Source organism: Tachypleus tridentatus, chromosome 13, assembly GCF_004210375.1.
Source record: "Tachypleus tridentatus isolate NWPU-2018 chromosome 13, ASM421037v1, whole genome shotgun sequence".
NCBI classification, from domain to species: domain Eukaryota; kingdom Metazoa; phylum Arthropoda; class Merostomata; order Xiphosura; family Limulidae; genus Tachypleus; species Tachypleus tridentatus.
Genome location: NC_134837.1, coordinates 110,470,251 through 110,496,285, shown reverse-complemented (window position 1 = coordinate 110,496,285; position 26,035 = coordinate 110,470,251). Strand labels below are relative to the sequence as shown.

Below are 26,035 nucleotides of genomic sequence, written 5' to 3'. Positions count from 1 at the left end.
GTAGTTTAGGTTTGGGGCGCTGGATTTGAAAGCTAAATATGGCATCTATAAACGGTCTTTTTCCTCGTAAAGGTAATAAAAATAAAGACTTGCGTAAAAAAGACCAGCTCCCAGTTAAAAGAACTCTTTCTTATTCTACAGATGATACTAATAAGGAAAACATACCCAATAGTTCATCTGCAGTATTCAAGTTTAAAGGTTTTAAAGATCCAAATGGTAAGCCTGACAACATTGTTAAGGTTAGGCCTTATCCGAAGGCTAATGGAAGCGTCACAACTAACCTTGATTATCGAAGCTATACCATTACCGCTACTACTAGAGGAACAGCCAAAGTACTGCGAGATGTCAAAAACAATGCCTCTAAGAAACTTTCAAATGTTAAATCAACAATTGATAACTTTTCCCAGGTAAATATGTATTACATTTGTTGAGAAGTCGCAAAAACTAAAACTCGCACCTTGAATTGAAATTAGGCATATATGAAACTTTGTAGTATGGGCGGCAACTTCAGAAAGGCGGAAGACTTTTGAAACGTCGTCCTCTACAATAGGCAGTTGCCGTCCATCCTACAATGTTTCATATATGCCTAATTTCAATTCAAGGTGCGAGTTTTAAACAATCTATCAAATAATTAGGCATATAATTTAAATTGAATTATAAACTATTCTACTTTTTTTTTTTTTGCTGCTGATAAAAGTACTCCCCTATCAAATTGAAGTAACACTCGTGAATTAGGTTGTTGTGTTTCTATAATGAAGAGAGCTACATTTTGAAATGCATTTTTAGAAGTAATATTCATACAAACAAACTAAAAATTAGTATAAATTATAATGATGATATTTCATCTTCTGAAGGCCACCTGTCCATCTAGTGGTGATATTTTGGTCTAAGTTTTTCTATTTCTTTTACCACAAACTATAAATATATAGTTGAATCCCTTTTCTGTATTTAACTTTTATTTCTCAAATTTGCATTCTGTCTCTTGAACTTTCTTCAATGTTGCAACTTTTACCACTTTTGAAGATAAATTGTTTCATGAGTTGAATATTTTAAAAAAAAATTGCTTTATTTGCTTGTGATTGAGTTTTGTGTTTTAATCTGAACTTGTGTCATCTAGTCTCACTACTTTCATCTAGTGGGATATGATATAAAAGAAAATGAATATGGATTCACAAAACAAAAGATAAATCTTCCCTGTATAATATTTTAACCTTTTTTTTTTCAAGGTTGATGAGAAGGGTTTAGTATTACAATTAAATTTTCAAAAAACAAGACAAAACTGATAAGGTGCCACTTGGAAGATTACATTGGTAGGAGTTGGGAGAGACAAATTAATTGGATTGTACTACAGTTTGCAAGATATATATACATATATATGGGGAAAAAAGCAGAGAGTTATTATTAATGACCTCCAGTCAAACTAGACAATTTTTACTTTAGTGCCTTGGGGTCAGTATTACAATGCTAAAAACAGGGTTTGGATACTCATATTGGGCACAGCACAGATAGCCCATTGTGTAGCTTTGCACTTAATTCCAAATAAATAATCAAATCTTTAACATGGTGATGTCAGGTAAAATTTGTCAAGCCATCACTCTGGTTATGTAACAGGTGTTCTATACTATACAGTTCTGAATAGCAGTAGGATCCTAAATAATAATACATGGTGAAAAATGGAGGTGTCCCCCTCCTGTGTATTTCATGTCATATGATATTCTGGGTGGTCGGCTATCAAAAGACAAGGGAGTTAGAAATGTGCACACACTTTTTTAAATTTAATCTTCACAGATAATAAAATAAGTGTACTGTAATGTTAATTTTATCAACCATCTAAGCAACGTAAGTGATACTTCCTTGTAGATTTGCTGGAGAAGTGAGGTGGCAAAGTTTTTTCTCAAGTAATATTGATAGATTTTCCTACATTCTCAGCCAAAATTTAATAATTGTACAGTCCCTAATAACTATCATACAGGCTGGAAAAGTGCCTGAAAATAAATAACCATACGTGTACAATTATTTGGAACTTTATAGTTTGTACATATGTTAGATTTGGCTTCACGTAACTTACAACTTAAATTATTTTAAATCCAGGTTATGCAATCCTGAGTTGGTATGTAAGTCACAAACTTGAGGAATTTGTATGAAATATAGAACTCACTGAGAGACAGCTGTAATATAAACATAAAATAATTTGTATTACAAGCTATTGATCAATTCCTCTACATCAAAATTCCCAAAGTTATCTTAAAAGAATCCATTGTAACTATCAAACTCTTGGATACTGATATTTTAATCAACCAAACTTTCAACTGTGCTTATTAACATGGATACAACATTGAAAACATGCTATCTATTAAAGTAATATAAGAACTTTTCTTAGTCATAGGTTTTATTATACAACTGTGATAGCAAATTTTTTGCTATTTCTTTTAGCAATTCAATGATATCTTTTACTAGTGTTACTAAATTTTCAATAAAATTAATGTTTTTGACATTTCATTTGTTTATCAGTATTACACTAATTACATGGAATGGACATGTTTCAATTTTAGAAGAGTACTTTTATCATTATATTAATTGATAAAGCAAAAGTGAAAAACTATTTTCAAGACTGTTTTCTTTTCTCTATTAAAATTGTTTGCATAATTATTCATAAATATTCATGGGATAGACCTGTATTCAGTTTTGTAAGCTAGTTTATTTTAATTAATTAGACTGTGATTGTATTGCACTTTTCTAAGTTAGAGTTGTTTTTGATTGTGGTTACTAATAATTGATGTTATATAAATTGCACATTTATTTAATGTATAAATGAGATTGCCATTGTTCAAACCTCTTTTATCATAGATTATTTTATCACTTATTCTTTCACTCCAGTCATACCTATTGATATGACGTACAGCAGACTGTTGTAATGTCAACATATTGTCTATTTATGCCTGATAATATGACATAAAGTAAGCTGTTGCTAAGCTAATATATAGTCCTTTTACAATCCCCATTCATCACTTTTCTTAACATGCTATCTGTTCAGATTAGGCAGACGTATCTACACTGGGCTTCCACTAGAAAAATAACTCTCTTAGCCACTGTGGCTAAACAAAGTAATTTTCTTTTAGCCACAGTGACAGTTGTTTAGCCACAATTTTAGGTTGCCAAAAACTGTGTGGTGCGTGACTTTTAATATGCATCAATTCCATCCAGTAAAAAATAGTTGTAATTATGTGAAAATCTATAAGACATTAAGTTTTGTGCTATTTTTTTATTTTCCAGCAATCATCCCCACCAAAAAAAACAAAACAAACAAAATATCAAAATAAACATAATAAAAAGGAAGATAAAGAGATACATTTATCAAAATAACACAGAAACTAAAAAAAATGACTTAAAACTTGAATACGGTAGCATAACTAGTAAGTAGATAAATCCAATGGCAGCTCTTTAGCCAAATCATTCTCAACAGAAGATGTGGTATAAGTTGAGATCTGAGGTTCCGAAGCACATTTCTTCAACAGGGAATGGTACCCATGTCTGTCTCTGTGAGTGACCCAGTATGCAGAGTCGAAGTTAAAATGATCTAAAGGTTTGGACTCCATGGATAAGTTCAGTAACATTTCTGTCTTGGCCACAGACAGACTGCACCTGGCATCTGTTTTGATGCTATTGTACCTGCTAATTCCCCACTCACAGTCAACAGATGTAACTGGAATTATTAATCCAATTGCTGCAAGCTGAAACAGATTTAGAAAAGTTTGACAGGTCTGGTGGATGTATTCCTTGTAAAAACTCTTCATGTTTCTGTTTTTGTGAGCATCCTGTTCCATTATGTTCCTTAGTAGCAGCCATTCAGTCAGTGCCTCATCCTCATTGACAAAAGGAGAGAAGTGCTGGATGGGTTTCTTCAGATCATCTTCATCAGATACTGCTCTGCTGTGACATGGGCTAAATATTGAAAAAATGACATGATGTTAGTGTCTGGGAATGCTACTTGTAGCCTTGTGACCACCTCTTTAACAAATGACTCAGCAGCTGATCTGTACTTTTCACATTTTTTATCAATATCTTTGATAACATGACCTCTGTAAGAAGTGTAACCACTGGCATCAGGAGCTTGTGGGAGTTCCTTCAGTGCAGTCTGTGTGTAAGGACCAGGGATGTGTACCAGCAACTGAATTGACAGAATTGACCCATCAATAATTGCTTTAGCCTGATCATAAGATAAATCAGCTCTCTGTAAAGATCTTGACAAAAGTCCAAGAATGCCAACAGCGTCAGCCAAAACATGTGTCATCATGACAAAGCTGTAACATGACATTTGCTGGACTAGACCATGTAGCAAGGCTCGACCTGGAGTACCACGTTCCATTGCTACGACCTGCAGGCAGCTTATCACAGATGCAATAAAGTTGACTAGTGCTTGGACGGAATCATTAAAATAGAACCATCGTGTGAAGAACACTTGCTTGATTTTGTTGCTTTTTTTCTCCATGCAATGCTTTGCTCTCTTCCAGAACCCGACACAACTTGGGAGAATATTTCAGGCTTTTTGTAAACTGGTTCAAAACTGAAATGTACTTCACAAGGTATGGCACCTGATTTGCTGCCTTTTCAGCTGCCAACTGTAATCTGTGTGCCAAACAATGACTTGTTATTATCCAGGGGTATTCCTCCTTACATTTTGCAGCAACACCTGTTTTCATTCCCACCATGACATTTGTACCATCAGTTGCAAGTCCAACCAAGTCAACATCAAACAATCCTCAATCTGCCATGACTGAGCACATTGTGTTGTAGATAGAATCAGCCCCAGTGTTGGTCAGCTCATGCACAGCAAGAAATCAACTTGTAACCTCACCTAATGATGAAAGATACCTGATATAAATTATCAGTATAGAGGTGTTTCCTGCATCAGTTGTTTCATCTGCTTCAAGAGCAAAAAATGGGATAGGCGATGCCTGAAAGTCTGCCTGCATTTCATCCTGAACTACATGATTTAGGGCACTGTACATATCATCCAGAGACTGGCTGTGGGTGTATATGAAGCTCTCTGTTCCACTTTGTGACTGAGTCTGTAGTTTCTTTAGATAGGTCATTGCATGTTAAAAGTATATATAAGAACTTGTGTTTTGAAATAAGACCACCAATTAAAGTAATAAACAAAGATATTTGGAAGAGTTGGCTAGCTACTTAATTTTTGATGGATATTTTCAAAATGTTCCACTTTTAGAAAATTGTCAAATTGCCTTTTGTTTTAAGAAAATACTGAAGAAAACAGAAAGTATCTTATTAATACTAGAAGGAAGAATATTCTTACATTGAATACTTGTAGTGAAAGGAGGGAATGAAACTTCACAGTTGGGAAAGCTTCCTTTGCTTGTACAAGTAATGTGGCCCACTGTGCCTGAATGCCACCTTTACACCCCACATACACATTCACAGCAGCAGTTGACATGTCCTTCAAAACTTGTGATGCTACTGCATTGCAATGATCTTCTGACCATGCATGCTTCACCAAGTCGTCTTTTTTAGGTTTAGTAGCAATTTTCCCAGTGGTAGCATAAATATTTCTTTTCTTGTTGTCCCTACATAATTTGCCATGAAATATATTTTGTTGGGAAACATGTTCCAGCCAAGGAAACTGTGAAAACCAAGTTTCTTTAATAACTCTGTGAAAATTGCGGATATATATTTTTTTTCACACCGACAGTCTGATCACTGCTGTAAGCTTCAGTTTCTTTAGAGCTGTCTTTTCTTTTGGAAGTGGATTTCCCACCATCAGTTGATGTTGTTGCTTCAACCTTCTTTTGAAAAAAAACTTTATATATCTAACTGTTTAGACATCTTTTTATCTGATCTAGGAGTTGTCATGATCTCAATTCAAATGCATGTCAAACAAAACTTGGGATTTCTACTTTGATACAGATCATATGTTCATTTGACTTTTGTCAGACTGTTTGTGTACCATGGGTAGAATCAAACATGTAGCATAAGAAATGAAAATAAAAGAAATCATTAGCACAGCTGAGTAATAATTTTTAAAAAATTTAATTTGTTAGTTGTCATATCCCTGAAATCATAAAAATACATATATAAATAAAATATAGATTACAGTCAGTGGTAGTTTTAAAGACGTTTCTTGTTTCTTTAACTTGCTGGGGGGTGTCTCTGGTCATTTGTCATCATTAATGGTGTGGATGGAGATAAAAACTACAAAAGCTGTTCAAGACCAAAACTTGAGCAGAATAAATAAAGGAAAACCATCCAAGATCAAAAAGTTATCTTTTGCTACTGTGGCGAAACCAACACTAGATTTTTTCTTCACAGGCTGTTTCTTTTCGCCAATGGCGATAAAGCTATTGGTTAGCGGAAGCCTAGCTATATATTAGTTTATGCATTATGTAAAATACTCCACAAAAAATATTGTATGACTTTGTCTCTACAAATTCAGTTATTATAAAAAAAATTATAAATGGTTTTAAAGATTTGTGTATTTTCAAATAGAAAATGCTTCTGGATCTAATGAAACTACCAATGTACAGTATGAAGTTTTAATTTGAGTTATTATATGTTGTATCACTGATTGCTATTGGTTCAGCTAGTTTGAACCAACAACCAATTTTTTTGTTTTAACCTTCACTTGCTGGTTGCTGCCAAATGGCAGAGAACAAGTTTAGCAATAATCACAATTTTGTTAAAGCCAATCTGCAACTAATAGGAGTATGGTTGCCTTGAAGTAAATTGTACACTCTCTGAGTGTATTAATAGTATAGATGTTTTTCATTTGTTGCCTGGTGTAGAGTAATTAGTATTTTGTTTATGGGAGAGTTTTATATTCTCAACTTTGGTTTTGCCTTTACACATTTCTGTTGATAGAAGCTATAATTTTCTAAGATCTCGTAATTGACAGTTTTATTTATTTTTTAACAAGTTGATTAACATATGAGTTGTGTTGCCATTGACATTTGTTGAATCCAATACAATACAGAAACAACTAGAAATTCAGTTTTCTTCTATTTTATAGATGAACTAATTAAGTAATAAGTCAAACAGAATATCACAGATGAAATGGTAATGTTTGAGGATACTTTGGTTAGACATATTACTAGTTGTATATGGAGCAAATATAAAGAGAAAATTATTATCCAGAATTCTTTGAAAATGAGAAATGGCAGAAGACCTGTTCTGAACCTTTAGGTACATCACTTTTAATATTTATCTGCTATCATAAGCTTTCAAACACACACTTTTTTTATTACTTCCCATCACAAAAATTTTAAATAGCATTGTGATGTATTTCTATGCCACTTTCACTGAGCATGTAATTACATATATATATATATGACTTGCTATAGGCCATAATTAGCATATTCTTTTATTCATATTTCTAATTACCTTGTGCTTGATCCAATTCAGGACATTTAAATTGATGTAATATTAGATGTTTTCAAATATATCATTCAACTCTTTAAAACTTTGGTATTTTTTAGAATGAAAGATAATTTTTAAGTGTGTATATGGATAAGATCAGTGGAAAAGCTTACACAGTTTATTATTATTTAATATGTTGCTGATATATAACAAATCTACTGAGAAATATTATTTCAGAATAATATGTTTTAACTTTTATAATTTTTTTATATTTGTATAGTGTGTAATCTCGTATGACTTTCCATCCATGTCATTTGGAAAGCTAATTTTGTTTAAAAACATTTAGTGTAGGAGTGGGAACTTTGTTCAAGGTGTGTGGCATGTGCAGGAAATTACATGGCAGTGTGTGTGAGGTAATAATGTTTTATGGTGTAGAGTCATCTATCTAAAATATATATTCAGCCAAGGAAAGTGTGAACTTCAGTAAAATATCTCTCTCACTAGCCCTACAAAAAATCACTATATCATCATAAGTACCTTTCTTTCAGAATTACTTTACACCTTTTGAGTTTTCATAAAGTGAGATGTATTCTGTCAAGCCTGCAGGAAATGTAACAAAATTTTGGGTTTAAGTGAGTGAGAGCAGTCTAGTAAATATACTTTGGTTAAATGAGACATCACCTATTAATTTAAAAGAGAAACAGGTTTGTAAAGAGCTCATCCAATGAAACTTGAATCATTTGTTACAAACCATGTTGGTAGCCAATATTAACTCTACCACCAAATGCTACCTGTATCATTTGAAGAGAGATATTATTAAAAGAATATTATTCCCTTGAAATAGTTTTATTAACTATGTGAAAAAATTCAAGATATACCTTCTCATATTGTCATTCTATTATATGTATAATAGAACTAAAGTATATATATTATCACACAGTAGTAGTTAGAAAATTCATTGTTTATAATATATATATAGCAGTAGTTAAAATGTCATAAGAATAAAAATTTCATCATTTTTGCTAGCATTATGTGAATTTTGGCAAGAAGGGAGTCTGATATAATTTCAGTTGCATCTTTTTTATTGTGTGCAGCTGTTGATGAGGTAATTTGATCATGAGGCATTTTTGGCCCAACTGGATTATAAAATATAAATGAAAATAGTAACTGAAATATTGGATATATCAACTACTAGTAAGATTTCATGAAAAGTTGTGGTTTTTTTTTTCTTTCCAATTTTTTGTTACATTTTACTGCAATAGCAGAAATAAAAAGTACTGAAGTTTTCTCCATTGTCTTCTTTTAATCTTCCTGACTGAAATATTTTAATTGGATATATGATTTTAAAAACTTGATGGTAGTCATTGAGTGGTTTTTGTAGTGTCTTTACAGTAATTTGTGATTTAAACTTTCAGTTTTTCTTTAAAGAAATTGAAATCAGCATAAAGTTTTTGTTTTATTTAATTTTATGGAAAATTATTTTGTATCAAATGTTATGGATTTTTTTTTAACTTAAGATTTTTATAGTCATTGTTTAACAGTTCAGTATTCAAAATTAATTTTTCAGTATTTCTCATTTTGCTGGAGCTGGTAGTTCTCCTTACCAAATTTTGCTCTTTTTTTTTGGGCAGACTGTTGTTTTTCTCTATTGTAATCATTCAGATCTTTGACTTTGAGAGAGTAGTGACTATAGTGCTCTATAACAAGCTTTAGCTGCTCAGGCTATTAAGGCAGATTTATTGTTGCATTATCACGGAAACTACAATCCACAAACACCTTTTTCCAGTCGTGCTGTTGTTGACTTTCATTGAACTTCTTTGTTCTGTAATTTGTGACCACTGCTGTATTAAACAACTTCATGAGAGTCACTGGATCTGTTTTAGGAGTATTTGGTCAACTACATTTGTGATCATGTCCATGTCTTCACTTGTGGTCATCTGCCTTCAGAGCTTGACCTTTGTACTTAGGGTAAAACATTTAGACTACTAACTGGATGAGGCTGAAAGCAGAAGTCTTCATTGGCTGGAAAATATCATCACAAAGCACTGTTTTTCAGGTGATGAGTTGCCAGGCTGGGTGGTTGGTACAAAATGTTTTCATATAGCTATCTATCTTCTTAAATAAGAACTACTTCAAATAACATACTACTATTGATGCAATGACAACATGCAAGGTTGGTTGCAGCACTGAAGAAACCCAGTACTTCAACACTTTTATCCAGAAAACTTCATCATGAGGATGAGAATTATGTTGGATATAACAAGGCTTTTTCAAAAATAATGCTTCTTTGTTTTAGTTTCATTTTCAAGGCACCTGGTAACTAATCTTTATTCAAATTCCACAGGTTAAAGAAAAAGAATCTATCCTGGCCTTAAATTTAATATGCTTGAAAATATTTCTTGTGAGATATGCTTTTCCTGGTAGAATTACATAGCTGGGTTACTTGTTCACATGCATGTAGAATGTTGAAGTGTCTGATTAGTTATGGTATTTTCAGGCAAAATGTTTTCCAGAAAAAAGTAAATTAGATTGGTTCACTGTATAATGTGAGGTTCACCAAAATAAATTGTGAAGCAATTTGAAATTTCTTTAAAACTGACTTTGACAAAGGAAGAGAATGGACAAAAGTGTAGAAAGACACAATGAACCAATTTTTGTTTGCAAACACAATAAAAATATGTGTATAGGACAAACAAATGTCTTTGCTATATAGTTATATTTCTAAACTCTCTTAGGAATGTATTCAGATGTTTATTAAGAATTAGTTAAATTCTCTTAATAAACTTTAGAAGATTATGACTATTGAAAGAGAGGACTTAAAATTACCAAACTAAAGGCTTGAGAAAGGACTAACTATTAAGAGATCATATTACTATATCCTAAATTTTATTACAGTATCCCTTTAAGATATGAGCATCAGCTATTTCAGTATTGATCAATCCCTTTGGAACATAAGTGAAGTGTAACCTTCATTTATCACCTGACCCACCACTTGATATGCAATGTGTAGTATTATAGTTTATCTCCCCTGCAAAGGCAGTCTGTTTCCAATGGAATGGCAAAGATCAAAGGTAGTTATAACAAAATCAACTTAATGACTTTTTTTACCATGTTTTATGTGAAAAGTGCATATATGTAGAAGATACTTAAATGATGAAGTAATGCACTCCAATCTTAATAAGTAGAAATGTCAGAAAGGTACATCTAATTAGCTATCCTGAAGGTCTAGTTGACTTTGAGTTTTAAGTACTTAGCTTAATATGATTGGAAATTACTATATATATAATGAAATATTTTGAAAAATGCTACCTTAAAGCAGGAAGGTATAAAATCCATGCTTTGTATGTGTACCACATAATGTGCTCACCAGTGCGACATTCCGTTTTTGATTGAATCAGCTCTAGAAAAATTTGTTCAAGAGTAGTAAGAAGCCAGTTGATTAAAACGTTTCCCTTCTCATCAGTCCAACTGTTTGAAGTCAGTGTCATTGAATTTGTTCTTGCTATCATCTCTTCAAGGAGACTTCACTAATTATTGCTTCTCATTCAAGATAGAATTGTCAAGAAGTTAAAAAAACAAAAATATGTCTTACTGTATAAAAAAAATTTCTTCTAAAATTTGTTTTGAGTTAAATAAAATGGTTATCAAATTTAAGTTTATGACTTCACAATTTTTCTGATTTACTTTTATTCATCTAGCAGTAAGAGTAGTCTGATATTTGGGCATCTTTCAAGTGGTTTGAATTGTTCAAGAATTATTGGAGTCATGTCTGTGACTAAAATGTGTCAGAATGTTTACTAGAAAAACAGTGCTAATCTTGTATAATGTCATCTTCATCCCTATTTCTGAAGAAGAACAAAAAAGAAGTTGCTGATAGTTAATTGATGTACAGTTTTGTTTTAGCACTCAGATAAGTTTATACTTAATATTAAAGGTGTACATTATAATAAAATATTATTATAATTATTACAGTGTGAATGTCTGTAAGCTGGCAAAGCATGATTATAATCAGTTGTATTTGTCATAAGACAAGAGTACAAGCAGCACCATATGATAGAAGGTATAATGAGGAACAATCTGTGCATGCCTCCACCACCTATTGGGAATCGTGGGCCAGCTTTGCCTAATGAATTATGAATGAATAAGTATTTTGCATCTACTAATACAAAGGAAGTCGATGTTATGGGCTATGACGTGTGTTCTTTTACATTTATCTTATAGTAGTAAAATTGATATGAATGCTTTATTTCAAGCAATGTTCCATGATAGTGAGATTGCAAAGCATTATTCCCTTGGACCAACAATATGTTTTGGAATAGTACCATACTTCAAATAAAAGCTCATAAATAACATTGTATCAATAGTTTGTTACATTCTAAGTTTTAATGAATTTCTGAACAAAGTATGCAGAGAGGAACAGATGGATCTTATTGTTTGATTTATTCAAAGGCACCAAGTTATCACGAGGTATCTTGGAATTCAGATTATTAGTCATACATCTGCAAATGATATTGTTGAAAGATTTAAGAAAGAAACTGGTCAACTGAATCCCAGTAAAATGTTGCAAATATCAATAAATGGATCTTCAACAAACTTTAGTTTTTTTAGCAAGCTGATAACAGACTGAAACACTGATCTTGATATGCTAACATTACTTGAAGTTGTATTTGCTCTCTATTCATTTTGCATAGGGCACATAGCCTAAAAATATCTGTTGTATGGGCTTATGGAAAATTTCATCAAAGTCGAGAAATCAACAGAAGCTGTTTTCACAAAGTTTTATTTGATCTGAATTTCAGTAAATATAATAACCTGAAAATTTCCAGGCAAGTTGTTATTGTATTTGGAGCCAATTATGCTTTGCAGAAGCTACCAAAAAAAACTAAGTGAGCTGAAGAAACTAGAATTCTTCACTGAGTCCCAGACATAATTTGTGTAGCTGTTGAGAAGATTTGTGAGAGATAACTCCTGAAGTATTCCATCATAAGAGGATTAGTGGCACTAGATCCAAGGTACATAATATCAAATCCACCATTTGTATATGCAAAATTTTCTAAAGCACAAGCACTCCAAAAGTTAGGTAATTGCAGATGGTTAGAGTCTGATGAATGTTACACTATTCTGTCTCTCACTATAGTGAGCTTGCTGCCACCCTTTAAAGGGAAATTAAGATTGACTGTGGATCATTAAATTCATCTGTCACAAGGCTAGATGTATTCTGCACTGATATCATCAATCTTTACCAAAACCATCAGTTTCAAGAACTGTACAGTATTTTCTTGATGAAATTCACCTTGTCTCATAGCCAAGCATTTATGGAAAAGGAGTTCAGATATTCTGGCACCAAAACATAAAAAAGAAACCTCAATTGTTCATCACCTCATACTCAATGCCTTGACATTAGCTGGTGTCAAGGATTTTGTAAAGTTCCATGTGTCTCCATAACTGATTATTTCTTGCAGGTGAGTGGTAATATTCATGATGTTATATACTTCTTGTACCACTTAACTTTATATTCTTGATATTAAGGCTTTGGAAGTTAAATAGTGAAAGGCCATATCAATTAATTTGTACCTATTTTCAGCCATGCTGGGACTGGGTACACAGTTCTCTTGGAGGAAACCACTAAAGAAAAAAAATCTACAAAAAGAACTAGATGAAGTTATCATGAAGTAGAAGCTACAAAACTTAGCTGTATCATTGCTGTGTGATGCAGACAAGAAAAGAAACAAGGCTTTACTTTTCTCAGTGCCTCAAATACACTAAGAAGGCAAAAGATGTACTTAGAAATATATACCCAAACATGACAAGAAAATTAAAGAACTGACATAGAATGTTAAAACTTAGGGTACTTTGAACTTCAGGGCTGGCTCAGTATATGCATTTTGAACATTAATTTTATTGTGCAGTTAAATCATTTGGAAGTATCTGACTTGTTTTAGAATTGACTGTATCAGTGTGATTATCTTATATGTGATATGTTTGTTCTGTAGCTGTGATTACTAATTTATTCAGTAGTTTAATATGTTCTAGATGTCAATTTAATCATTGAGCCTTATGATGCAGGACAACTAGAGTGAGAATCAGGTGGAAATGTCAAGGAAAAGTAAGGGAATTTTTATTATTAATTCAATAGTGGTTCATAAAAGGGATTGCCTAGGAATTTCACAAAAATGCTACTAAAACATGGGTGAAAACCATCTGAAAAAGCAGACTTGTTCTCAAAACAACATTCAAGACTTTTTATCTCAATGGCTAATGCTATTAAAATATTGATAATAGCAAAAAAAATTCAATTTTATGGATTGTTAGCTAAGACTTCTTTTATTCTTCATAATGTTGTTATTTCACAAGCCTATAGAAAAAATATGGCTTTGAATGTTTCATTTAAACTAAGTAAACCTACTAAAAAGCTCCTGTGCAGGTCTTAAAATTATTTTTATTTTAATTCTTGAAAGAGAAGGAGAGATTTTTTCTGTTTTTCATTGCTACTGACTAAATTTATTTTTGAAGTCTACAGAAAATATAACTAGGTATAAAATACCAAAATCTGTGCACACCTATTTATAAAACCTCTGGAAAGGTTGTTGGGCTATTTTTAAGTTGATATTTGAAAGATGGGATTCCAATGATACATTACCTCTTCCCACGTAAATAGTTATAATCATTTAGTGCTGCCCTCTATATCCAAAAAAGTAATGTAGTTTACAAGTCTTCTATCTTCCTTCCTTTGGAATTGACTGATTCCTTTGCATCTCTCATGCAAATAACCATGTATCAACCCTCCACCAGTTAGTGTGTGACATATTCTAATGATGCATGTGACTCCCTCTAGTCATTTCTGTCCTTGTTTAGCAGTACTATTGTTCAGATGCTTTTTCTTTTGATGCTCTTCGTGTGAATTGTTATTTTAATAGTTTAATTTCCAAAGTGGGATTTTATCATTATTGGTGTTTTCTTTACATTGAAAAGCTTTTAATTGAAGGTAATTTTCCAGTCTTTATTTAATTGTTTTTCACTTGAACATTTCACATCAAACACTTTCATTTGATGTATATATTTTTATACCTCTAGCATTATTTTCATAGGCTGCAAGTGAGGGAGATTTGTTGCTGGATTTCTTTGCTATTATCTGTTATGAGATTGTCAGTTATATGAGTCAGTCTTCTCCTAAACAAGCCAAACCTGTCCAGGCTAATAAGCATTTGATAGCCTTTTTATTTACACCATTGGATTTTGCCATTTTTTCCCTTTCTCCTTCTACAGAATTAGCTAGGTCTAATATGGCATTTTTTAATGTTTTCTCAGGTGTGTTGTTTTATCTGTCCAATTCCCCATTTTTCAATGATTCCTGATTACTTCCACACTGGATCATTTGTCATCTCTTGTGGTTTCATTGTAGTTTGGATTTTCTGAGTCATGATGTGATCATTTTCCAGGTACATTTGTCACAGTTGGAGCCACAACAAACCCCTATTTCTTTCTCATCCCTATCTCCCTTCCAGGAGTTTCTCGTTTCATTGTTTCGTGCAACATTGATAGACGTATTTCCAGCAGTACCAGTGACTAACTAGATGATTCTGGTACAGTAGAAATTTGTCTGTATTATAGTGTTATCCTTTGGCAGTCTTTCTCTATAGTTCCATGGGTTCTTTGAGTTTTATCAGAGGAACTTATCCTACTTTTTCTTTTCCCATCTCCTTTGTCCCTGTTACTCTTTTTGTTCTGCATGACTTGAGAACCTGTTACCACTCTGATTATACCCAAGGCAGTACAAGAGTTTCTGTCTCTACAGGTCATTGCACCTGTTCATCATATTTCTTTAGGTTTTTATCCAAGGCTGATTTATTGTCTTCTTGCCAAATGAGAGACTGGCAGTCTGCACCATGTTTATCCTGCCTTATTTGAATTTTCAGTCTGTTCAGTTTTCCTTGGAATTGTTTCTCACTTTTCATTTGGCTTTTTTTTCCAGGTTTACCAACAATAAGGAAGAATGTTGTGATTAAGTATTTGCATATATCCCAATATTTTGCCACTAGCCAATCCTCTCCATTTTTTTTCTACATGAGGTGATTTCCCTGTTTTGTGCACTGCCCTTTGGACTTGCTTCAGCCCTGTAAGTCTTGTCAGGCATTCAGAGCATTTGTTTTTCACTTATTTGCACTCAGGTTGTGCTTTTCTCTTCTGTTGATTGGCTACTATTCAGTTGTTCCGAATAAGAATCTGCTGTTACTTTTATCAGATGTGCTTGGAGGCAGCTGTAATAGGTTGATAATCAAGTTGGAGAATTTCTTACTGTAACTTATTCAATATCTTCTCCATTTGGGTGTTTTCCTTTATCTACATACATCTCAGTAGGGCCTGCCCTTCTTCTCTTTGACTTCATTCAGTGGGTTTTCAGCTTGCAAAGTCCTGTCTCTTTTGGAAATGTGATCCTTCATCTTCATTTGGGTGGTGGTATCTTCCTAAATGGGTTAATGAGACACAAATAAAAAACAGAAATTATTATAAAAAACACTTACAAAGAGTGGAACATTGGTGTTCTGCTCCTGTAAATGAGGTGATATTCTCCAGTATTAAACATAAAACACAGGGAGTGAGACATTAAACTTACTGCTTAACTTTTCGATTGGGATCCCTCATCCTGTCTCCATGTTGATGTCATTTCCATGTGGCTGGGTTTCAGATTTAGAACAGAACCAGTCAACGTAATTCTTCTTCATTTATATTCCATCATTTTTGTGGGTCATGGTAAGTTAATAATGGATTGTTACTGTTCTTTCTCTTCTGCTATCCCTCAATGTTTCTTATTCTAAGGATGTTAATGTACTTGGGGTGGTTCCAGGCAAATTCACTTTTGAGGAAGGTTGTTTACATTATGTAGGCATCTTTTCAATACTGGATGTCAGGTTTCTTGGTTGATCTATCAGTTTATCATATTCACATGTACCTTATTCATAAGTCAGGGAGCACAAGATTCCCTCTGATTTCATGAATTTGTGGTGAAAACATGATTCTCTTTCCTACCCCTGTCAGATGATTGGGTTTTGGATTGTAGTTGACTTCCAATTTTATGATCCTCGTTTTTCACCTTCACATGGACATCAGTACCTGGCAGCCACATTTAGATTGTAGTTAATTTATTGATGGTATGATCCTCCTCCTATCCCTGTTTGGATGTCAGTTTGCAGTGGCATGGGTTTTGCAATTCTATACTAGAGGTACATCCTTTTCATTTTACACACTTTTATCATTTTTGGGATTAAGTTTCATAAATATTGCATGATTTGGATCACTTTCTGACTATAGTTCTCACCCAGTTGGATCTGCTCCTCTGTTTTCTTCCCATATGTGTAACATTTTCTATGATGGGTGAAGGGTATACCTGGTTCAGAAATGGTGTGGTTCCCTACATCAGATTTTAGAATCTGGCTGTCTCATTTTAAAAAGTGCCCTTTGGATGCTTTTGAAATATTATTATTTCTTTCCTTTACACAGGTGGGATTCTAGCTATTTGAGTGAGAAGTTTATGTAACATACTGGAAGTTATAATTTTCCTTGACCAAAAATGTATTTTCAAATAGGTTCTTACCACTTCTCACACTTCCCACCCTTCCTCCTCACTGAAACTGGTGCTTCCATCTTTTACCAAAACTTGAAGTGATAATTTGGTATAGGAATAAATAGAGTGAGTTGCATGTGTCATGGGAGTTTGGCAAAGGGTTGTTGCATGAGACACACACATTGAAATCAGTCAATTCCTATGGCAGGGGCAATAGAAAGTGTATGCCATGTTTATAACTATTTTTGCATGAAGAGGGCAGCACTGAACAAGTACAGCTATATAAGTGAAAGTATGTAAGTACCTATTGGAAATGCATTTTCAGTGTAGGAAAATTTATAACTTTCCACCTACTACAATTTTCTGAGTTCTTCATTACCAGTATATGCTTATTAAAACTAATCATGCATTACAGAAATGTAGAAGTCTTATTATTAATAGTTATAATTTTACAAGCTATGAATAGTAGTGGTAAATGTAGTATTGAGTATTCCATAGGTATTTTTAAAATTAGTGCCTTTTTTTGGATTTTTTTGTCCTTAAGATATTCTCTTAAGTTTTATGTTTCTGTCATTGAAAATATCCAGTGTTTTACTAATGTGCAGTAGTTTGAAAATAATTTGTGCAACTTGTAATGCATCGATTGCTGCAATGAGCATTTGTCATTTCTCAAGTTCACTGTTGTACTTTATATGTGGTTTTTATGCAACAGTTTCAGTAAGTTTTCTAGCAGCAGACAATTGTTATAGTAGATTTCTTTACTCTTGTGAGTGGGTATTTATTAATATTTTTGTTTTGCAAGACTATGGCAAAATCAGATGGGTATTTTGCATCAAAACATAAATATATGAAATGCTGCAAATGTTTATGACCTATTTAAAAAGTATTTTTCATTGAAAGTTGCTATACATGGCTCTAAGTATATAATATATGTAATGTTGTTATAAGTGGCTTCCTTTGTAGTCAACATTTATTAAGCGAGTGTTTACACAAAATCTCTGGCACATTCAGTAAATAAAGCCAATGCAGAACTAAACTGTTAAAACATTTAATGTTCAACTGAATGCATATGCATGTATATAGTTCAAAATATATTTTCTATAAATGATCATAAAAAAATAAGAAACAAACTAATTAAAAAATAATTTAAAATGAGAAATAGGGATCATACAAAAAGTATAAAAACAAGGTGAATATAATTGCAAATCATTGTATTTCCAAGCTTACAATGAGGGACTCTAAAAATAAATAAACAAGGCTGGATATAATTTCTACATTATTTTCTCAAGCTATAAATCCCTATTTTGATTCCACTAAAATCAATAAGTACTGTAGGCATGGAGCCAAAATAGGGATTTGTAGATGGAGAAAATAGTATCTATATTTGTAGCCTATTTTGTTTACATTTTTAGAGTCCCTAAATGTAGGCATGAAAATATAATTTTGCATTTTGATTCAACTTGTTTTTGTACATTTTGAATAATTCCTATTCTCATTTTTAAATTAATTATTTTTAGTTATCTTGGGTTTTTAAATACTAAATTTTGGGTGTAATGTTGTTGAAATACTATTATACACTCTTTGAAAAACCCTAATAGACCAAATAAAGAATTTAGTTCTTAAAAAGACAGCTAGTTTGATGGTCATCTATAACAAGTATAATTTATTATAAACAATAAATAAAAATTATGATTGAGCTGTTATATAAGATGTATGCATCTAATTCAGTGTGTCTAAATTATTGTAAGTAATAATTTGTAGTTAGTATTTTTGATGCAAAAGTGTAAATGTGTCACATAGATTGAATGTTATGTGTGATTTATATTTCAGCGTTTACGTTCTTCCACTCGAAGACGACTTAGAATTCCGTCAGACAGTCAGTATAACCAACTTGATGAGAATGGTACTCCGGTGAAACTGTACTCGCCATTTTGCATTGAAACTCCAAGTCCACCCTCTTTGACTACATTAACACAAGATTCTGTTGAATCACACACAACAAAACGGTAATTCAAGAAATAAGCATATAAATTATGGGTACCCTTATTTATAGAAAATGTGCAGGTTAAAAACTGTAAAGCTCTTACTCTCTAATCTTGTTCCAATTTTTTAAAAAATCAAAAATGCCAAATATTTCATTTTAATGAGGTTTAAGTTCTAGACTGCAGCTGCCTGATACTGTATGTATTATATGATATAAAAACATATTTGTTAAATGTTATAAATGATTCATTTGAAGTATTATTATTTTATGTACAATTGTATAATTAGTTAATTATGTGGTTAGTCACTTTTGCATTGTTATTGGTTCATTTTTGCCATTAGGAAAGCATCTTTTCATATCCTATACAATTTGGAAGGTGAGTTGTTTCTTTTCTTCTGTTATGGTTGCATTATACTCTCCATTAAAGGTCACAGCCTTTCAGCATTGTCATTTACCATAATCAACTGTTGAACTGTCTGTAATGCATCTTTCTAGTCTTTTCTGAGCCCTCATGACTATGGGTCATAATTCAGAAATCCAGATGGAATTTTGAGGTACACAAGTCTGTTGTGTTTTTTGTGATGAAATCTTCAACTGACTTGTCCTCAGATTTTCTGATATTCAGCTAGATCCAGCTTTGTATGGTCATTTTTGCCTTCCCTTTCATTTAATGTCATTATCATGGCTCCTGCACATCATGAACAAGACTGTGAGATGTGGCAGGAAGGTCAAATGTTAATTTTATATCACTAGCTTAGTTCTGTCTATAGCTGCTGCTAAATTAGGAGTGACAATATTTTTTCCTACCATCATTTAAGGTGTAGAAGATGATGATTCTTCATTTGCTCTTATATGTTCATTACTGTTATTGGTACTGTATCCACCCACTTCATTATCACTGCTGCATAATGATTTCCAGCAACTTAGTTTCATTCAAGGTCTATTGTTCCTGCTCTTCACTCTGTTTCCTGCCCATACTTGTTTAATAATGACAATGCTCTGGATGAATTGGAATTTGAGTCATTTCAGAAAAACTGCAGCCTACTTGGTCACAATCCTTGAGCTTTCATGAACTTTATGTGATGGTAGAAAAATACATATAGTACTTGGTTATTTAAGGTGATTTGTTTCCTATCAATTTAGTTTTGTCTGAGATACGCAACTAAAGTGTGGTCGTACTACTACTTGTAGTGTCCATTTGCAGTTATATGTTGATACAGTGTCAGCTGAAATGATATAGAAGAAACTGCTTGAGTGCTTATAAACTGCCATAGAAATTCTAGAAATTAGCATACTGAATATTCCTGAAGTGAAAAATAATAGCAGGATAATTTATAAATGAAATGTTATGGAACTGTTTGAATAAGGTGGAATATTCTGGAATGCACTAAAATATTCCATAATAATATACTAGAACATTTCAGAATAATTTAACCTTCCAGAATCATTAAGAATATTTGGGAATTTTCTAGAATATTCAGATATAATGCAGGCTACAAGATGAAATTTCAACTATCTTTAGCAGTCATTAAATGTTATTGAATACAGATAAAATCTAGTGTGCATTAGTTGTGGCTTATTCCTTGGCACATCTGTAATTTTTGGATATATTGGAGAAAAGTAAATGTTCTTACTAAGAAAAAGGTTTGGAGTGAATAGGATTTGTCCCTTTCAAGATACTGTAGGGTGAATAACTCCTTGGAAACAGTATTTTCCATTCTGAAACCATTTTCAAGTCAGAGTTTAGCTTGGAATATTATATGCAGAATGGTACAACTTACAGATTTGATACAACTGTCGTAATAATACAAAATTTTGTTTGAAAATATCAAAAAGTGACCAAGATATTGAATTTTGAAAATGAGCAGTTTCACACTTGGGTATGAAAAATGGATACCATCTGTTGAATCAACTTGCAGTATGAGTTGATTGGCATGCAAGCAGTTTATTGCAAGTGAAGTATTATTTATAGGGTTTTATTTATAACCAGTAAAAATTTCAGTGTAATACATTCAGATTCCAAAAGTAAATATTTAACGTGTGATTTCAGAAAAAAAAGAAAAATCAGCTTCATAGCCATTTTTACACACTCACTACAACCTACTGGCTGCAAGGATATGGGTATGGAGCAAAGTTCTGTCCTTTCTCTTGGGATACATTACAAAAGAACAGTATTCATAGATTTGATGGTAACAGTCATTGTTTTACAAAGGCTTGAAATGCAAAGGTGTGCAATAAAAAAACAAGGTCAGATTTTCCCTTGAGAGTGATGATCTTTAAAAAAAAATCATATTTAAAAAACTATTTGGAGTACAGCTTTAGGATTTTACATGGCTGAATAAATCAAAAAGAAGTTTTTGCTCACATTTTTTTTAACGAAATCTATGACATGAACTGGGAAACCCTAGGTGAGTTGGTGTAGAATGACCAATGAAAAGAATGAGGGAGTGAGAGTGCCATAAACCAAAACTTCAAAAATATGTGCCACCCTTAATATAGATGTTAATTTTTTGTCTTAAATGCTTTTTTTTAACACTGAATTTTTGTATGAACAGGTGTGCATTTCAAAGTCCAGGTGGTAGATTCAAGCAGGATCTCCAAGATGTGACAAGTGGTATGGAGGAATTACATAGTTTTGCTAAGAACATGCAGCACCATGGATTCAAAGGCAGGTTCAATAGTAACTGAAGAAATATTTTGTTTAAAAAGCATGCATATCTGTCAGTTCTACATCAAATCTTTTTAATGGTGTTTTAAAAGAAGTCAAAGGAAAAATTACAGTTAGTTATGTTAATCATCCTGTGCTGCGGGTTTTAATTCAGATAAACGTTATTGAGTTGATGTAATGTTTTATCTTCATTGTGAAAAGATCTGTTTGTAATTGAAGATGTCAGTTATATATTGTTTTTAAACATTGTATATGTAACTTCATTTATTTTTGTAAGATTGTATGGCAGCTTTAACATTTACCTATATGCTCATGGAATGTTTATTAATGTAGCTAGTTTAATTTTTTGCTGTAAGTTTAAAAACAAACCACTGCAAATAGATATTTATCTTTTTTTTTTTGTTAATAAGCCACAAAAAGAAAATACTGAACCAAGAAACATGCCTCACTTGTGTTAGACTAATGTAGGGTTATATTGTTTAGCTCACTTATGTGAAATCTCTGATAGTAAACCATTAATAATGTTTAAAGAAAGGTAGCTTTTACAATGATGAGTATAAGTGTTTAGTTTTAGAATCTAACAAGTCAAATTAGAATTTTTTTAGAAAACTGTCGTACAGTCTAAGAACTTTTATTGAAGTTCTGCTTTTGCTTGTAGTATGTGTTAAGTATTAAAACATCTACAAAAGTTTTATATATATTTTATTTTTTGTTATTTTAGCCTTTACAGTTGTGCTAAATGTGTTTATTGTAAATAATAAGTAATGTACAAACTTAAAAATCTCAAAACCAAATATTTTTTAAACTTGTAACAGTTTTTATTTTGATAGTTTTGAAGACTAAGGTAATGAAAATTAGATACTGTTCAGGTATTCTGTATTCATGAATTTGGTGATTTTAAAATCTAAGAAACTTGCTCCTATATACATCACTTAAGAGTACAAAAATGAAAAAGTAATTGCTTTGTCAGTTAATGCTTCTAGTGTATTGCATTACTTGAATACTGTTTTTGTGTGATACACTATTTGCTAATGCATTTTATTTTTATAAATACTATGTAAAACCATATATTGCTATGTATGAATAAATATATCAATTATTGATTTTAACTTAGTATATTTTTGCCTTTTAATTATTATGTAGTAAAGTGGAACCTTGTTTTGTAAGGAATATCACTATGATATTCATATACATGTAGAGAGAGAGAGGCAGGCATCACATAAGAAAGATCAAAGCAAGAATCCTAATATATTATTTAGTCAGCACAAAAGTTCCTAAAATGATATTCTAAAATCCAAGATTATTTATTTCAGTGTTGTTGTTTTTCCTGTTATATATTCAAGGGAGATACATCCCAACTATTATTACCTTGTGCAAATCTTTGTATCAACTCTCAGCCATGGGTGTGATAGCACAGAAAGAGCCAATCAAGTATAAACTTTCATGAAACACTGTTATGGTGTGTAATCTATTAATGTAAATATGTCCTTTTTCATCACCAGACTAGATACAGAACACCTGCTTGAAAAGTATAGCAGAATATACCTGGATAAAAATGTATTCTTTCCAAAGTTATTAAAGAGAAAGATTATTACAGTTTTTCAATTGATACACTCCTTTGTTCTTTATCTCAGGACCTTGAAATTAAGATTTAAAACCAAATTACAAGTTTAACTACTTAATTCAGTTTTTAGTAATCATTTCACTGGACTACATATATAATGTGTTGATTACTCATATGTGAAAAGAAGAGACTATTTCATATAAATGTTCAAACACCCAATTCTAAACAAGTAAAATTTGTGTTACATAAAAGAAACAGTATAAATCTGGATACAAATTACAAATAAAACTAAATAAAATGAAATGAATCCTATACAGAACCAAATAAGTAGAACTAGATTTAGAATTTTATATGCAAAAATGGCTCGTCTGGGTTGAGAAAATATTTTACATATTTAAAATATTTAAATATTTTCTCAACCCAAACAAGCCGTTTTTGCATATAAATTTCTCAACAAGTGGGTTTCTCGACATCACTGATTAGATTTAGAATTAAAATAAATAATTGATGAACTTATCAATAACCAATATAAATAAGGCTAACAAAACTAAACAGAACCATAATTTCAAGTAAAGTGAACAGTTACAGAAAACTAATAAAGTGAGTAGAGAATTAAGTTAAACTAAAATACAAGTATAGTTAAGAATAGGGTCAAACAAATATAAGATTTCACAGTGTTGCTGTGATATGTAATCTATTACCTAAACTTTTAGTGCAGACTTATATCCTTTCAAATCAAGTGCCTAAAGGCAAAATGCATTAAAAATGTAGAATATACCTGAATAAAGATACATTTTTTCATTTATAATGATTTTTTTTTCATACATATTTCTACTTCCAACAGAAGACTTGAACATTCTGCACAATACTAGATATTTGGAGGTCATAATATTGGCATTAATGGGAAACAAGATGGTTTAAAGAACATGATACACTATTTTTGCTATTGTAAACAAATGCAATTCATGTCAATTCAACTACACAATGTATGATTGGTAAGCAGCTACATAAACAGATGTGTTATAAAATGTTGCTTCTAAAAATAACTAAATATGACGCATGTTACAAAAATTAAATTATAATGCTTGCATTAAACTTAAACTGAAATGGTTGTGTATATTTACCAGCAGGGGGATTTGTATTTATGGATAATTAATCCCCCCACTAGTACAGCGGTATGTCTATGGATTTACAACTCTAAAATCAGGGGTTCATTTCTCCTCGGTGGGCTCAGCAGATAGCCCAATGTTTCTTTGCTATAAGAAAACACACAGGATAATCAATTACATTCTTACATTACAGAAGATATGCTTGGTATTAAAGGTAATTAGCCTCTTTTAGTTGGTGCACCACGTATTTACAACTTCACATGATATTTGTACATTTCACTAATAGGTATCAATGATGTTATATCTCTGCAAGCAAGTGTACCATCTCAACTAGAAGGTTTTCTGCTCTTGGTTAGTTGGCAAGGGAGTTCCTGCTGATTAGCCTTCTGTGGCCAAATTTCTCACATGGTTCTTTGACTACTGATCTTTGGTATACTTTTTTTCTTGTTTTAGGGAGGTTTTGTCCCATACCTTCTGTTTTTTCAGTTACCATGGGAGTTTACTTCCCTTATTCTCACTCTACTTGTATATTTCTTCTAGATTCATAAGCCTTCTGGTTGTCTTTCCCTTCCAGATTGTGGTCATTATTGTAGCCCTCTATACTCTGACTTTACCTACATTTGAACCACTGATTTCTTTGCCATTAACATTTCATACATCTGTTATCACCCTACTAATCTTCACCTTTATTCTGAATATTTCTTTCTCTTCAAGTCTGTAGCAGCTTGGGAGGGTTGTTCCTCCTTTTCCCCTAGTTCTTACCTTCTATCTCCCATCTTTACCTTCATCTAGATTCTTACATACTCTGTGTTAAGTCAGTGACCTCAGATGTGATATTTCATGAACAGCTACCCTCTTGAGTATGTGCAACCATGTTTTATTCCATGGCAGTTCTCCTCCCTTTGTGATCTTTTCTCTTACCTCTTATGAATTGGGTCCACTTTCAGGTCTGTTTGGCTTACTTCTTTTTACTTTCTTCATCTCATAACTTATTCCATGTTTCCTCCCATCTTCTCACTTTTCATCTTCATTGTTTGTTGGAAGAGATCTTCAACACTGGTGTGTGGGCCACACCCAGCACATTCATCTCCCACCATTTTTATCACATCACACATTCATCCATGTCTGAGTTTGTATTCCACCTGTAGCCATGCCCCATACTTCATTGCATCTTTGACTGCTAAGTTTTCATTTTTCTCTTTCCTCCCTTTGATCACACAGATTCCACTCTATGGCATGTGGTGCCTGACCAAGTATTCTTTACCTTCAAATTTGCACTGTAAGCCATGTAGATTCATGCTCTATTGTCCATGGTTCTGCATGCTAACCATAGGAATGGCATGATACACAAGATTGCTGAAAGGTTATCTAACTCATGACCATTGCTTCATAAACATGTCTTTTACAGACCCTTCTACCAATGGACTGCATGGGTAAAGTAAAATGGAACAGCTTCCAATCATTTTCATGGTTTGAGTAAATAACTCAGTATGGTCACCCATAACTCTGTCTCTGGTGATTGATTTTCCCTTCAGACTCTCATCCTCCTTCAAGTGAAGTATAGAAGTCCTTACCACACTCCACTTCTAAGTCACGGGGGTGGTTGACTATGGAGGCACCATTCTGAATGAGTTTCACAAGAAAGATGGCTATAATCATTAATTTGAGAGAATGGCAGTAGTGGTCTGCTGTTTTAGATGCAGCATGGCCTCCAAAAGAGTTGATCTGTTCCTTCACTGGTGAATGTATTCTTCTGAAGCTATTTACACATTCAACACTA

At 32.5% G+C, this 26,035-nt stretch overlaps 1 protein-coding gene across 1 annotated transcript; it reads left to right on the top strand.

The window, feature by feature from the left end:
- On the top strand, positions 1–22,698 carry LOC143237605 (uncharacterized). The gene is made up of 3 exons (XM_076477045.1): positions 1–407; positions 18,761–18,936; positions 21,470–22,698. The coding sequence occupies exons 1-3, from the start codon at positions 39–41 to the stop codon at positions 21,600–21,602; spliced, it is 678 nt and encodes a 225-aa protein (XP_076333160.1). The 5' UTR covers positions 1–38; the 3' UTR covers positions 21,603–22,698.
- The last annotated feature ends 3,337 nt before the right edge of the window (positions 22,699–26,035 follow it).